This window comes from Halichoerus grypus, chromosome 3, assembly GCF_964656455.1.
Source record: "Halichoerus grypus chromosome 3, mHalGry1.hap1.1, whole genome shotgun sequence".
NCBI classification, from domain to species: Eukaryota; Metazoa; Chordata; class Mammalia; order Carnivora; family Phocidae; genus Halichoerus; species Halichoerus grypus.
In genome coordinates this window covers 39,887,476-39,899,946 of record NC_135714.1, presented here as the reverse complement: position 1 = coordinate 39,899,946, position 12,471 = coordinate 39,887,476, and the positions used below count along the sequence as shown (strand labels likewise).

The 12,471-nt window shown below is 39.7% G+C and overlaps 2 protein-coding genes across 5 annotated transcripts in view; both read right to left on the bottom strand.

Annotated features, from left to right (window-relative positions):
- Positions 1 to 12,471, bottom strand: part of SLAIN2 (SLAIN motif family member 2) — an 80,557-nt gene that overhangs the window by 54,300 nt on the left and 13,786 nt on the right. The window contains exon 1 of one of the 4 annotated variants that reach the window (XM_078068583.1): positions 8,711 to 8,734. The exons of the other annotated variants lie outside the window; for them this stretch is intronic. The gene's annotated coding sequence lies outside the window, so the exon portion shown is untranslated. Of the gene's footprint in view, positions 1 to 8,710; positions 8,735 to 12,471 lie in introns of those variants that run through there. 4 annotated transcript variants of the gene reach the window in all.
- On the bottom strand, positions 7,275 to 7,683 carry LOC118536334 (large ribosomal subunit protein eL42-like). The gene has a single exon (XM_036093051.2). It carries the CDS (start codon positions 7,633 to 7,635, stop codon positions 7,315 to 7,317), a length of 321 nt encoding a protein of 106 aa, XP_035948944.2. The 5' UTR covers positions 7,636 to 7,683; the 3' UTR covers positions 7,275 to 7,314.

The window sequence follows — 12,471 nt, the reverse complement described above, 5'->3', positions numbered from 1 at the left end:
CAGTCGGTAGAGCATTGGACTCGATCTCAGGATGCTGAATTCGAGCCCCACGAAGGGGGTAGAATTTACTTAAAAACAAAAAACTCCAGTATACTCATCATTCTAATGGCTCCTGCGGTTTCCCTGTTCTCTTTTCTTAAGCCCTACCAAGCATAAAGTTGTAATTGATCCCACTATTACAATAAAAAAATCAGAACTCCATTCTCAATTGAAAAAAAACATCTCCGGGTGCCTGCGTGGCTCAGTTGGTTAAACGACTGCCTTTGGCTCAGGTCATGATCCCATCTGGAGTCCCAGAATCAGTCCCACATCGGGCTCCCTGCTCAGCAGGGACTCTGCTTCTCCTTCTGACCCTCCCCCCTCTCAGGCTCTCTCTCTCATTCTCTTTCTCAAATAAATAAAATCTTTAAAAAAAAAAAAAGAAAGAAAAAGGAAAAAATATCTTCAGTTCATATATACAGCAAGAGTCTTTTTGAAATTTTAGATTGATCATGCCATTAACTATTATATTTGGCCCATTAGCAGACTTAAAGGCATATATACTACATTTATATGAAGAAATATAAAATACTCTTCTGGTTTTTAGAGAACTATCATTGGTATTACCAATAATAATGGTAATTATTAGCAAAGCAAATTCATTAAGAAATTCTTATACAGTTTACAAGCACTGAGACGCCTGGGTGGCTCAGTCGGTTAAGCATCTGCCTTCTGCTCAGGTCATGATCCCGGGGTTCTGGGATCGAGTCCTGCATCGGGATCCCTGCTCAGCGGGGAGCCTGCTTCTCTCTCTGCCTGCCACTCCCCCTGCTTGTGCTCTAAGAAATAATATTAAAAAAAAAAAAAAAAAAAAACAGTTCACAAGCACTGAAGTGATGTTAGCTACAGGGTAGGTAGGACACATATATAAACAGAAAGTATGACAGCAGAATACAACACAGTGAGCCAAAACACAGGGCAGAGCAAGCAAGCAAGCCGAAAAGACTAAAGAAAAGCTTTAAAACAGTGAATTCCAAAGTTTCAAATAGTGACACTCTATGCTTCCATTTTCATTTCATGACTCTGTTGATTCTCATTCCAGTATGGCAAGAGTTTTTTAATTTTAAGAAAATCAAAACAGTTTTGATGTTCTCTGGGATTCCACAAAAGTGAGGTTGGAAACTACTTCTTTAAAAAGACAATTTTCTAGTGTTTGAGGCATAGCCACGTACTGCTGGGAAACAATAGTTACAGTGAGACCAACTTCGAGTGCAGCAATCAAAAACTGAGGGGTTTTTTTTGTTTTTGTTTTTTTTGGTGTTTTGTTTTGTTTGAGAAAAGACATCAGGAAGGCTGGGAGTCTCAAACTATACCAGACTGCAAAATTTTGACAATAGCGGCAGAGCATGACAGTCCTTATGTATACTAACTAAACATATAATTTCAGCCACAACCACATACAACAATTACTACTAAAAGCAGAATTTTTTAGTCTACAGAGAACATAAATTTGTGTGTGTGTGTGTATTTATATACAGATATATAGGTTACATGTATATGAAGTGTGTGTGTTTGTGTACAATCCACACTGATTCTTTTAGAGTACTTTGCTTGTTAATAACTTTTTTTTTTAAATAACTAACTTTTTATTGGTGAAATGCCTTAACAGGATTTTATCTGTAGAAGCCATGGTACTTATGGCTAACAAGTCATTAACTTTTAGCAAATGACATGTCCTTCAAATCCCGGGTAATAATGCATACATACTATAATGACTTTTAACAATTTGTCAACTAAGGTTAGGTTTTAAAAATATATTTTTCTTATTGTTAAGAAAGTTTCTGCACAAATATCTGAGAAAAGATAGAGCATAAAGTTAGAATCCACAGGGGCACCTGGGTGGCTCAGTTGGTTAAGTGACTGCCTTCAGCTCAGGTCATGATCCTGGAGTCCCAGGATCAAGTCCCGCATCGGGCTCCCTGCTCAGCAGGGAGTCTGCTTCTCCCTCTGACCTTCCCCCCTCTCATGCTCTCTCTCTCTCTCATTCTCTCTCAAATAAATAAATAAAATCTTTATTAAAAAAAAGTTAGAATCCACAACATACTGGTAACAAAGGTTTGTATATACAATAAAGATAAACAACTCTTTTATCAGAGAATTTTCTATTTGCAGTATTCCTACAGGTTCTAAAATTAATTTCTTGAATTATAAAATTAAATATTTTATCCACTTTGTGAAAATAGGAACAAAATAACGGGAGGAATCTAATCTAAGCCTCACTTCAAGACCAAGTCAAGACTTGCCTTTTTCACGAGGCTTTCCAACCACCATAGTTCTCATGCCTACTTATCACCTTAACATACTACTCTACTCATAGTAAGTACCCAATGTATGTGTGATATATATGTATTTGATACATATATATGTTTACATATTTGTATTCAAATATATGCGTTTATCCCCAACAACAGGTTGGCCTAAAACATCAGGTAACTGAAGTGCTAAAGAAAATCTGGCAATATTTTTATGTTACGTGCCAGAGTAGAAGTGAGAATGGTACTCCGTACTGTTTATAGAATTAAAGTTAATATTAAGAGTAGCTCAGACATTCTCTTCTCTTTTTGAGTTATATAAAAAGAAAGATAAGAGTATGTGAGGATTCCTGACATATACTGTATATTGAAATGGTTAGAATGCATACAATACTTTTGAGAGGCGAGAGGGACGGTATTTCTAGAACTGACATTTTCCTAGAAAGAAAACCCAATCTAGTCCTCGATTTGTAGTTGTGTGTGTGTATATACAATTTATTTATATATAAATATATTTATTTATATATTATATAACTGTCTTTCATATGGGACTCCAGGCATCCCCATCATCTCTTATGCTCTACCCTCAACCCCAAAGAAACCTGCCCTGTACATAGTAGAAAAGGAATTCAATATTGCAGAATGAATGAAAGAAATAACTATAAAGAATCCATAATAGGGCACTGCACTTTTTCTTGAAAAATTATACAAAAATTCTACAGTTATTCTCGATTGTACCACTTAGTAAACTCTAGTTGCAAGATGAGAACTAAATTTTTTCTATTTAAAAAAAGAAAAATTTAAAAAAACTTTTTTTCTATTTAATTCGTCTCCATTCCACTTCATTTGTTCCTTTCAAAATACTCATAACAACTAACCAGGATCTCTCCCAAGTGACAGTTATCCATTATGCCAGGGTCTTTAAGAGACTAAATTGAACCTATTCTCCGCCTCTTAACTTTCTTCCTTTCCCATCAGTTTTCACCATATCACTTATTAAAGTTTAATTACCAAAACTAGAAGTGATGACATAGGGTCTGAAAATACACATTACAAGTGTAAAAACTGAGTTTTATTTCGTCACACATTTTCTGTATCACAGGATTTTTTTTTTTTTTTTTTTAAAGATTTTATTTATTTATTTGACAGAGAGAGACATAGCGAGAGAGAGGGAACACAAGCAGGGGGAGTAGGAGAGGGAGAAGCAGGCTTCCCCGCGGTGCAGGGAGCCCGATGTGGGGCTCGATCCCAGGACCCTGGGATCACGACCTGAGCCGAAGGCAGACGCTTAACGACTGAGCCACCCAGGCGCCCCTGTATCACAGGATTTTTGTTACTCTATCAACTGCTGCCTCACAGGATACAACTATAAATTTGTTCCTACTATTTTATTCTATATTTAACCAGAAACCTTTAATTTGAAGAAGTCTTTTTTTGTTTCATCATAACCAACTATCATTCTTTGGACATATATTAGTTTCAAATAGTTCTAGTCCTAATTTTTCTCCTGAGTATCATAGAGCTCCAATGGTTTACTATAGACATCCTCCCCAAATCAAATACCTCCAAACAAACACAAAATGGCACCACTATTTTTTCCAGTCAATGAAAGTTTTATGCTAACCTTGACTGTTTCCTCTCTCTACATATTCAATGTGCTCAATCAACACATCCTATCAATTCATTAATGCCCCTAAAATCCAACCCTTCCTTTTCATTTCCACTGACTTCACTCAAGTCTAGACCCTCATCTCACCCAACATAAGCAATTTAATAATCTCAAGTGGTTTCCCCATACCTACTAGACTTTTACTCTTCCAATCTATCCTCTGCCCACTACCATTTAGCTAAAATACAGATCAGTGTAACATTGTTTCACAGCTCAAAAACTTTCTCATCAGAATACAGCCCTCAGGGCGCCTGGGTGGCTCAGTTGGTTAAGCGACTGCCTTCGGCTCAGGTCATGATCCTGGAGTCCCGGGATCGAGTCCCACATCAGGCTCCCTGCTCAGCAGGGAGTCTGCTTCTCCCTCTGACCCTCCTCCCTCTCATGCTCTCTCTCATTCTCTCTCTCACAAATAAATAAAATCTTAAAAAAAAAAAAAGATTTAGAATACAGCCCCCAGCTTAATTTTTAAGATCTTGCTATCTCATCCAAAACTACATCCTTTGATCTTCTCTCCCATGTACTCCAGTAAAAAACCCTCTTGTCCAGCCAAATCAGACAAATGTTCATCTCATGCATCCTGGATAGTTAAACCACAGATGTCTTTGTTCATAATTTTAACAATGGGAGTAGGGGGCAGAATTTCCTTTTCATATTCCTGATCTAATTCAAGCCTCACTTCAAGACCAATTCAAGACTTGCCTTTTTCACGAGGCTTTCCAACCACCATAGTTCTCATGCCTACTTCTTACCACTTTAACATACTACTCTACTCATAGTAAGTACTGAATGTATGTGTGAAGATTAACTCCTAGGATGACCGTTCATCCAGTTTGCCCAGGGAAGTCCTAATTTAAGCCTGTTGTTCTGGCATCCTAGCACTCCCTTGACTCTCAAATAGAGCCCAGGTTTGTACAATAAATTACTTTAGTTTTTCTTAATGTTCAGAACATTACTATTTCATGACTTAGAAATGTAAAGGGAACACAGTTACTAGAATGCAATCCTTATTCCTGCAATACAGCACTAAATACTTCTGGTTAGGTTGAGGCTGTATCGTGTAAGTATGCTGTAAGGCAATTATCTGGGGTGATTTTGCCCCCAGGGACATCTGGCAATATCTGGAGGCATTTTTGTCTGGAGACATCCTACAATGCACAGGACAGCCTCCACAACAAAGAATTATCTGGCCCCAAATGTCAATATCCTCATATAAGAAACCTAGTAAGGGGGCGCCTGGATGGCTCAGTCGTTAAGCGTTTGCCTTTCGGTTCAGGTCATGATCCCGGGGTCCTGGGATAGAGACCCGCACTGGGCTCCCTGCTCCGCGGGAAGCCTGCTTCTCCCTCCCCCACTCCCCCTGCTTGAGTTCCCTCTCTCGCTGTCTCTCTGTCAAATAAATAAATAAAAAATCTTTAAAAAAAAAGAAAGCTAGTAAGACCAAAATGCTATTTTTAAACAATGTAAATGTCTTATAAGAGGAAGTACTCTGGGGCGCCTGGGTAGCTCAGTCGTTAAGCGTCTGCCTTTGGCTCAGGTCATGATCTCAGGGTCCTGGGATCGAGCCCCGCATCGGGCTCCCTGCTCTGCGGGAGGCCTGCTTCTCCCTCTCCCACTCCCCCTGCTTGTGTTCCCTCTCTCCCTGTGTCTCTCGCTGTCAAATAAATAAAATCTTAAAAAAAAAAAAAAATAGAGGAACTACTCTGATCTTTAATCATTTACTTTGATATGATGATTTTTATGTAATCAATTATGAAGAGTTGGGATGAAATGGAAAGAATATCACTCAATACTTTGGCATGAATTCCAGTTTTGCCATGTGCTTCTGGGCACAAGAGCCTGATAAAACTCAGAGGCTCAGTTTTCTAGCCCTTTAAGCATAGCTCTGCCTTCTGTTCCCACCTACATGCAATTGCCGTACTAATCTTTCCAAAACACCATTTTGCTAAGAATATTCCACCACTCAAAAATCTCTTCCTAGATTTCACAGGCCATCCACAGTATGGTCCCAAACCCAATGATTCAACTATTTCTCACTTGTTCCCCAACATACTTCACTGAGGTATCTTCACAGGCTTTCTCTTTACCCTACTCAAATACAGCACTCATCCGTTTTGATTCTGACAGAACAGCAAGAAATACCTTCCACCTGTACCTAAGTCCTTTGTCACATTCAAGTCCATATATGCCTTTCTTCTATGAACTCTCATTGTTGGTTTCAGAGAGAACCGAATTCCGTGTTCATTCTGTCTCCAAATTAAACTGTAAGTACCCTGAAGCCTTAGTATCAAGTTCTACTTGCTCATTTAAAGAAATATTAACGTAGCAAGTACCATTGGCCAGGCATGGTGCTAGACAGGAAACTAAAGATGAATTAGGACAAAACTAGATTATACATAGTGCTATTTGTTAGCCTCTCTCATTCACTTGATGTACTACCATTGAGACCTGTAATGCCTGCTTGTGAAGTTCCAAGCCTCTAGACTCAGGTTTCTAGGATTCATCAGTTTTTTATTTTTTAAAGATTTTATTTATTTATTTATTTGACAGAGAGAGAGAGACACAGCAAGAGAGGGAACACAAGCAGGGGGAGTGGGAGAGGGAGAAGCAGGCTTCCGCTGAGCAGGGAGCCCAATGCGAGGCTTGATCCCAGGACTCTGGGATCATGACCTGAGCCGAAGGCAGACGCTTAACTGACTGAGCCACCCAGGCACCCCTTCATCAGTTTTTTAAATTTCATTTTTTAATCCTCTCCAGAACAGCCCTAGCTAAAAATAACCAATGGCAAACAAGAATTTTACTATGACAAGTCAACACAAGTCAATTATCTCCCTCCTAGAAAGGAAATTAGCAAGCCCACTCAAAAAATACTCACATCCTGAAATTACTAAATTATATTCTTTCTGCATCTAATATTAATAAAGACATACAACCTAATTACATTATTCTTATAAAATACAATACTAAATAGGCACTAAATACATACTTCTAAAACCTCCTAACTCGATAGCATCTATTAAGTTCCATTCCTCAATGTTATCAGACATACAGGCCACTTACTTGGCCTGGCCCACCCTTGCTTCTTATTCACACCTTTCAAACAAAACCCTTTAACAGCCACACAAAGTTGATACTTTTTTACTCTCACAGAGTAAAGTTGGTACTTATTTCTCACAGAGAAATGAGCAAAATCTCTTGAATGGAGGGCTGTGTGTGGGAGGAGTTTCCTTCTAGTAAACTGTAGAAGTGGGAGATGGTTTGATTCATCCTCATGGATTCTAAACCTCTAATTTTTTTTTTTTTTTGAACATAACCTCAAGATTTTATTGTCTTCATAATATTAACAAAATATGAAGCTTAGAACTGGATCACTTGGCCCTTTCTCTTCTTATCTCCTCCCAGTTCAAAATGCTTGCATCTCTTAATAGCCAGCATTCTCTTAGATCTGCAATTGGGCTCAACACATTCAAGCCTCAGCACAATCTTCTTTGTAGTTTTAGCCTTTTTCCAGAAAATCGGCTTAGTCTGCCCACCATAGCCACTCTGCTTCCTGTCATAACGCCGCTTTCCCTGGGCATAAAGAGAATCTTTGCCCTTCTTGTACTGTGTCACTTTGTGGGGCTGGTGCTTGCCACACTTCTTGCAGAAAGTCCGGCGGGTTTTAGGAACGTTCACCATGTTTGCGGGAGCGCTATCAGCACGGAAAGTAAACCTCTAATTTTTAACTAAACACTATCTCCCTCTTCACCTTACCTTTCCAAATACTTTCAAAAATTTCATATCAGATATTATAGTACTGCATTATCTTGTTTTTATTATTTTTCACATTTCAAGGAGATACAATCACTTTTTCTTTTCCTCCCTATATACCCTTTAACACCTTTAAGAAATTTCACTTTTATTTCAGCATTTGAGCCTTTTCAAAATCAAAGCAAACTGTAGGTTTTGCATTTTTTGGAGCCACACCTAGTTTAAAGACCTAGTTTTACAAAGCCTTCCTCTTCAATAAGCTAGTTTGTTCCTAAAGGTGTCCATTTCCTCCATAATTTGGATTCCCAAGTGAAAGACACCAGAGGATGTGATTTTGAGTAAATGCAACAGGCAAAATAAAAACTTATTATTACCTAAAGTCTTAAAACTTACATATTTTTAGAAAATTATTTTTTTTATTTATTTATTTTGACAGCGAGAGAGAGACAGCGAGAGAGGGAACACTAGCAGGGAATTGGGAGAGGAGAAGCAGGCCTCCCGCTGAGCAGAGGGCCCGACGTGGGGCTCAATCCCAGGACCCCGGGACCATGACCCGAGCCGAAGGCAGATGCCTAACGAATGAGCCACCCAGGCGCCCCAAAACTTACATACTTTTACATGTTCATTTTTGCTACTAAACTAGCATAAGAGACAACATGCAGTGTGCTTTGGCTAGTATGAGTCCTTACCATAAGGAACAGTACATTATTGTAACTCAACCCATTTACATTAAGACACTTAATTCTGCTACTTACCACTCAAATTGTTTCCTTTTTAAAAAAAATGTCAAAATTAGGGGCACCTGGGTGGCTCATTTGGTTAAACGTCTACCTTCAGCTCAGGTCATATCTCAGGGTCCTGGGATTGAGCCCGGTGACCAACAGGCTCCCTGCTCATCGAGGAGTCTGCTTCTCCCTCTCCCTCTGACCCTCCTCCCTGCTTGTGCAGTCTCAAATAAATAAAAGCTTTAAAAAATGAATAAAAAATAAAAAATGTGGGGCACCTGGGTGGTTCAGTCAGTTAAGCATCTGCCTTCAGCTCAGGTCATGATCCCAGGACCCTGGAATCGAGCCCCGTGTTGGGCTCTTTGCTCAGCAGGGGAGCCTACTTCTTCTCCCCCTGCCTGCCGCTCCCCCTGCTTGTGTGCTCTTTCTCTCTGTCAAAAAAAAAAAAAAAAAAAAAAGCCAAAATCAAACTGATTTACAAATATAGTTTTAGGTATGTTCCTAGCAGACAAGCAAGGAGGCAGGGGGCCTGGTAAGTGGGGGAAGAAGGGAAAAAGCCCTTCTGGTTTACAGGGCATCAGCATCAGGTTCCCTTAAGTTTGGCATACAGATCTCTTTGCCCAGAAGGCCCACGAGATGTGAGCTACACACAGCTTTGGGGTTCCTTATCTGATATTCCCGGAAAATAAAAAAGTTTCACGGTTTTCCACCTCCACAAAAATAGATAAACTTTATTTAGGCAAATCTGATATTAATATTTACACTTGGGGGGCGCCTGGGTGGCTCAGCTGGTTAAGCGTCTGCCTTCAGCTCAGGTCATGATCCCAGAGACCTAGGATGGAGCCCTGTGACAGGCTCCCTGCTCATCGGGAAGCCTGCTTCTCCTTCTCCCTCTCCCTCTGCGCCTCTGCCCGCCCCTCCCCGCTTGTGTTCTCTCTCTTGCTCTGCTCTGCCTCAAATAAAATCTTTAAAAAATTAAAAAGAAAATTTACACTTGGGTAATTTCTTTTTTTTTAATTTTTAAAAAATTTTTATTTATTTTTTATTTTTTTAAGATTTTATTCGTCAGAGAGACAGAGAGACAGAGAGAGAGAGAGAGAGTACGCGCACAATCAGGGGGAGCGGCAGGCAGAGGGAGAAGAAGGCTCTTTGCCAAGCAAGGAGCGCAATGCGGGCCTCAATTCCAACACCCTGGGATCATGACCTGAGCAGAAGGCAGACGCTTAACCGACTGAGCCACCTAGGCGTCCCTGAGTAATTTCATTTTTAAAATGCAAAGTTAAAAACAAGAATAATAGATAAAATCATATACAACAGCTGACCTGGGCTCCAGTGCTATCAAAAACACATGTCTAAACTTATTGGAACCAAATTTTTTTCATCTTTTTTTTAAAAGATTTTATTTATTAATTTGACAGAGAGACACAGCGAGAGAGGGAACACAAGCAGGGGGAGTGGGAGAGGGAGAAGCAGGCTTCCCGCGGAGCAGGGCCAGGACCCTGGGATCATGACCTGAGCCGAAGGCAGACGCTTAATGACTGAGCCACCCAGGTGCCCCTTTTTTCATTTTTGATATACAATCTTACTACCACTAAGTAATAAGGAAAACATCAATGGCTTTTTAACGTATCATGTTATATTATGATCCCTACCTATGTGACCACAAGGTAATGAAACTGACTTAAATCTCATAAATAGGATTTTTTTAAAAAGATTTGAGAGAGACAGCACACATGCGCATGAGTGAGAGGCGCAGAGGGAGAATCTTAAGCAGACTCCTCGCTGAGTGCAGAGCCCAACGCAGGGCTCAATCTCACAACCAAAGCTGAAACCAAGAGTTGGATGCTTAACCAACTGTGCCACCCAGGAGTCCCATAAATAGGATTTTTTAAATTATAAAAGCAATTTGTGTTCATAACAGGAAATTTAGAAATCACAAAAAGTACAAATAAGTTTAAAACAGGGTGCATCTGTTAACCCACCAAAGAGATATCACTATCTTAATTTTAAAACTGATTTTTTTGGGGGCGCCTGGGTGGCTCAGTTGTTAAGCGTCTGCCTTCGGCTCGGGTCATGGTCCCAGGGTCCTGGGATTGAGCCCCACATCGGGCTCCCTGTTCAGCGGGAGGCCTGCTTCTCCCTCTCCCACTCCCTCTGCTTGTGTTCCCTCTCTCGCTGTGTCTCTCTCTGTCAAATAAATAAATAAAATCTTTTTAACATCAGACACTATCTAGACAGTATTTTCTTCTTTAATTCATCATGGGAGAGTGTAGATTCAATACTGCTAGTATTCAGAATGTGTGGGAAACTCCTCATCTCAACTAGCCTAAGAGTCATCAAGTCAGGCAAGAATTTGGTCTCATTAGTTTCCAGCTTCACCTCATTTCAACCTAACATCACTGACGATCAGATTGATTCAATGTAATTTCATGTAACTGAACTCTTACTACACATAAGATACTGAGAGCCTGTTCAGACACATGAAGATGAATATGATACTGTCCCTCTGCTGAAACTGCTCACAATCTAGACTACAGAGACCAAAGTACAAGGTTGTCTTGTTACATTGACTCTAAAAATGGTGTGTGAGCAGTGGTAGGTAACACTGAAAAGGAAATAAACCAAGCAGGATATTTAGAATTTCACAAAGAAAAAAGGTGCTCTGTTGCTGAATGAACATCAGAACATGCCACCGGGCAGGAATGTCCACGAAGTTTGCTGGCAACCATAAGTAAACACAGGAAAAAGGAGAACTGGAATTGGACTGCTCAAGACTTTAAATACCTTGCTAACCCATTTTTATTTGCTAGCATAAAAATGACTTTTAATAGTTTTCAAAACTCATACCTACCCTCACAAGGAAAAGAATCTTCCATTACTGAGAATATTCAGAAAAATGTGCTATAGATTCAGAAAAAAAAAAAAAAAATCTAAGGGCCCCTGGGTGGCGCAGTCGGTTGGTCATCTAACTCCTGGTTTCAGCTCAGATAGGGATCTCAGGGTGGTGAGGTCGACCCTGGCACTGGGCTCTTGAGTTTAGCGAGGAGTCTGTTGAAGTTTCTTTCTCCCTCTCCCTCTAGCCTTCCCCTCACTTGCTTGCTCTAAAATGAATAAATCTTTAAAAAAAAAAATCTATGATGCTCCCATTGCTAAAGATCTCTCCCACATTTAAGCTTAGCACTTTGTCTTGAAGGTATCTTATACTCCCAAATAGATTGCAATATTTTAATCACAGAAACAGAGTTAAAAGAACACTCAGAAGTAACCTAATTCAACTAATTTTTATAAACTCTTTGTAACATCCTTTATCACAGGACTATTCAACAGTCCTCACTGCTGAATGTTACTTACACTTTTTTTTTTAAGATTTTATTTTTTTAATGTAATCTACCTCCAATGTGGGGCTCGAACTTATAACCCCGAGGTTGAGTCACATGCTCTACTAACTGAGCCAGCCAAGTGTGCCTGAAGGTTACTTACACTTTTTAAAGACAGTCCATACCAGGGGCCCCTGGGTGGCTCAGCTGGTTGTCTGCCTTCGGCTCAGGTCATAATCCCAGGGTTCTGGGATCGAGCCCCACACAGGCTCTCTGTTCAGTGGGGAACCTGCTTCTCCTTCTCCCTCTGCCCCTCCCCCCCATTGTGCTCACTCGTTATCAAATAAATAAAATCTTCTAAAAAAAAAAGTTTAAAAAAATACAGTCCATACCACCTAGAAACAGCTCTATTAGAAAATTCTATCTTATATTAAATAAAAATTTGCCTGCCTCTAATTTATACCTATTGTTCTAGTAATGATCTCCAGAGTTATACAGAGTAAGTCTAATAATCCTCATTATACTCCTTTAAATATTTAAAAAACATTCTCTTCCGAAAGCTAAATATCCATAGCTTAAATACACATCAAATGTTTTATTCTCACACTTAGCATGAGTCTCAATTCACTCTATCAGCTATGTGACTTTGAGTTTAACTTCATTACCTGTAAAATGGGGATAACATGACACATGCTACAACACAGATGAACTCTGAAGACACA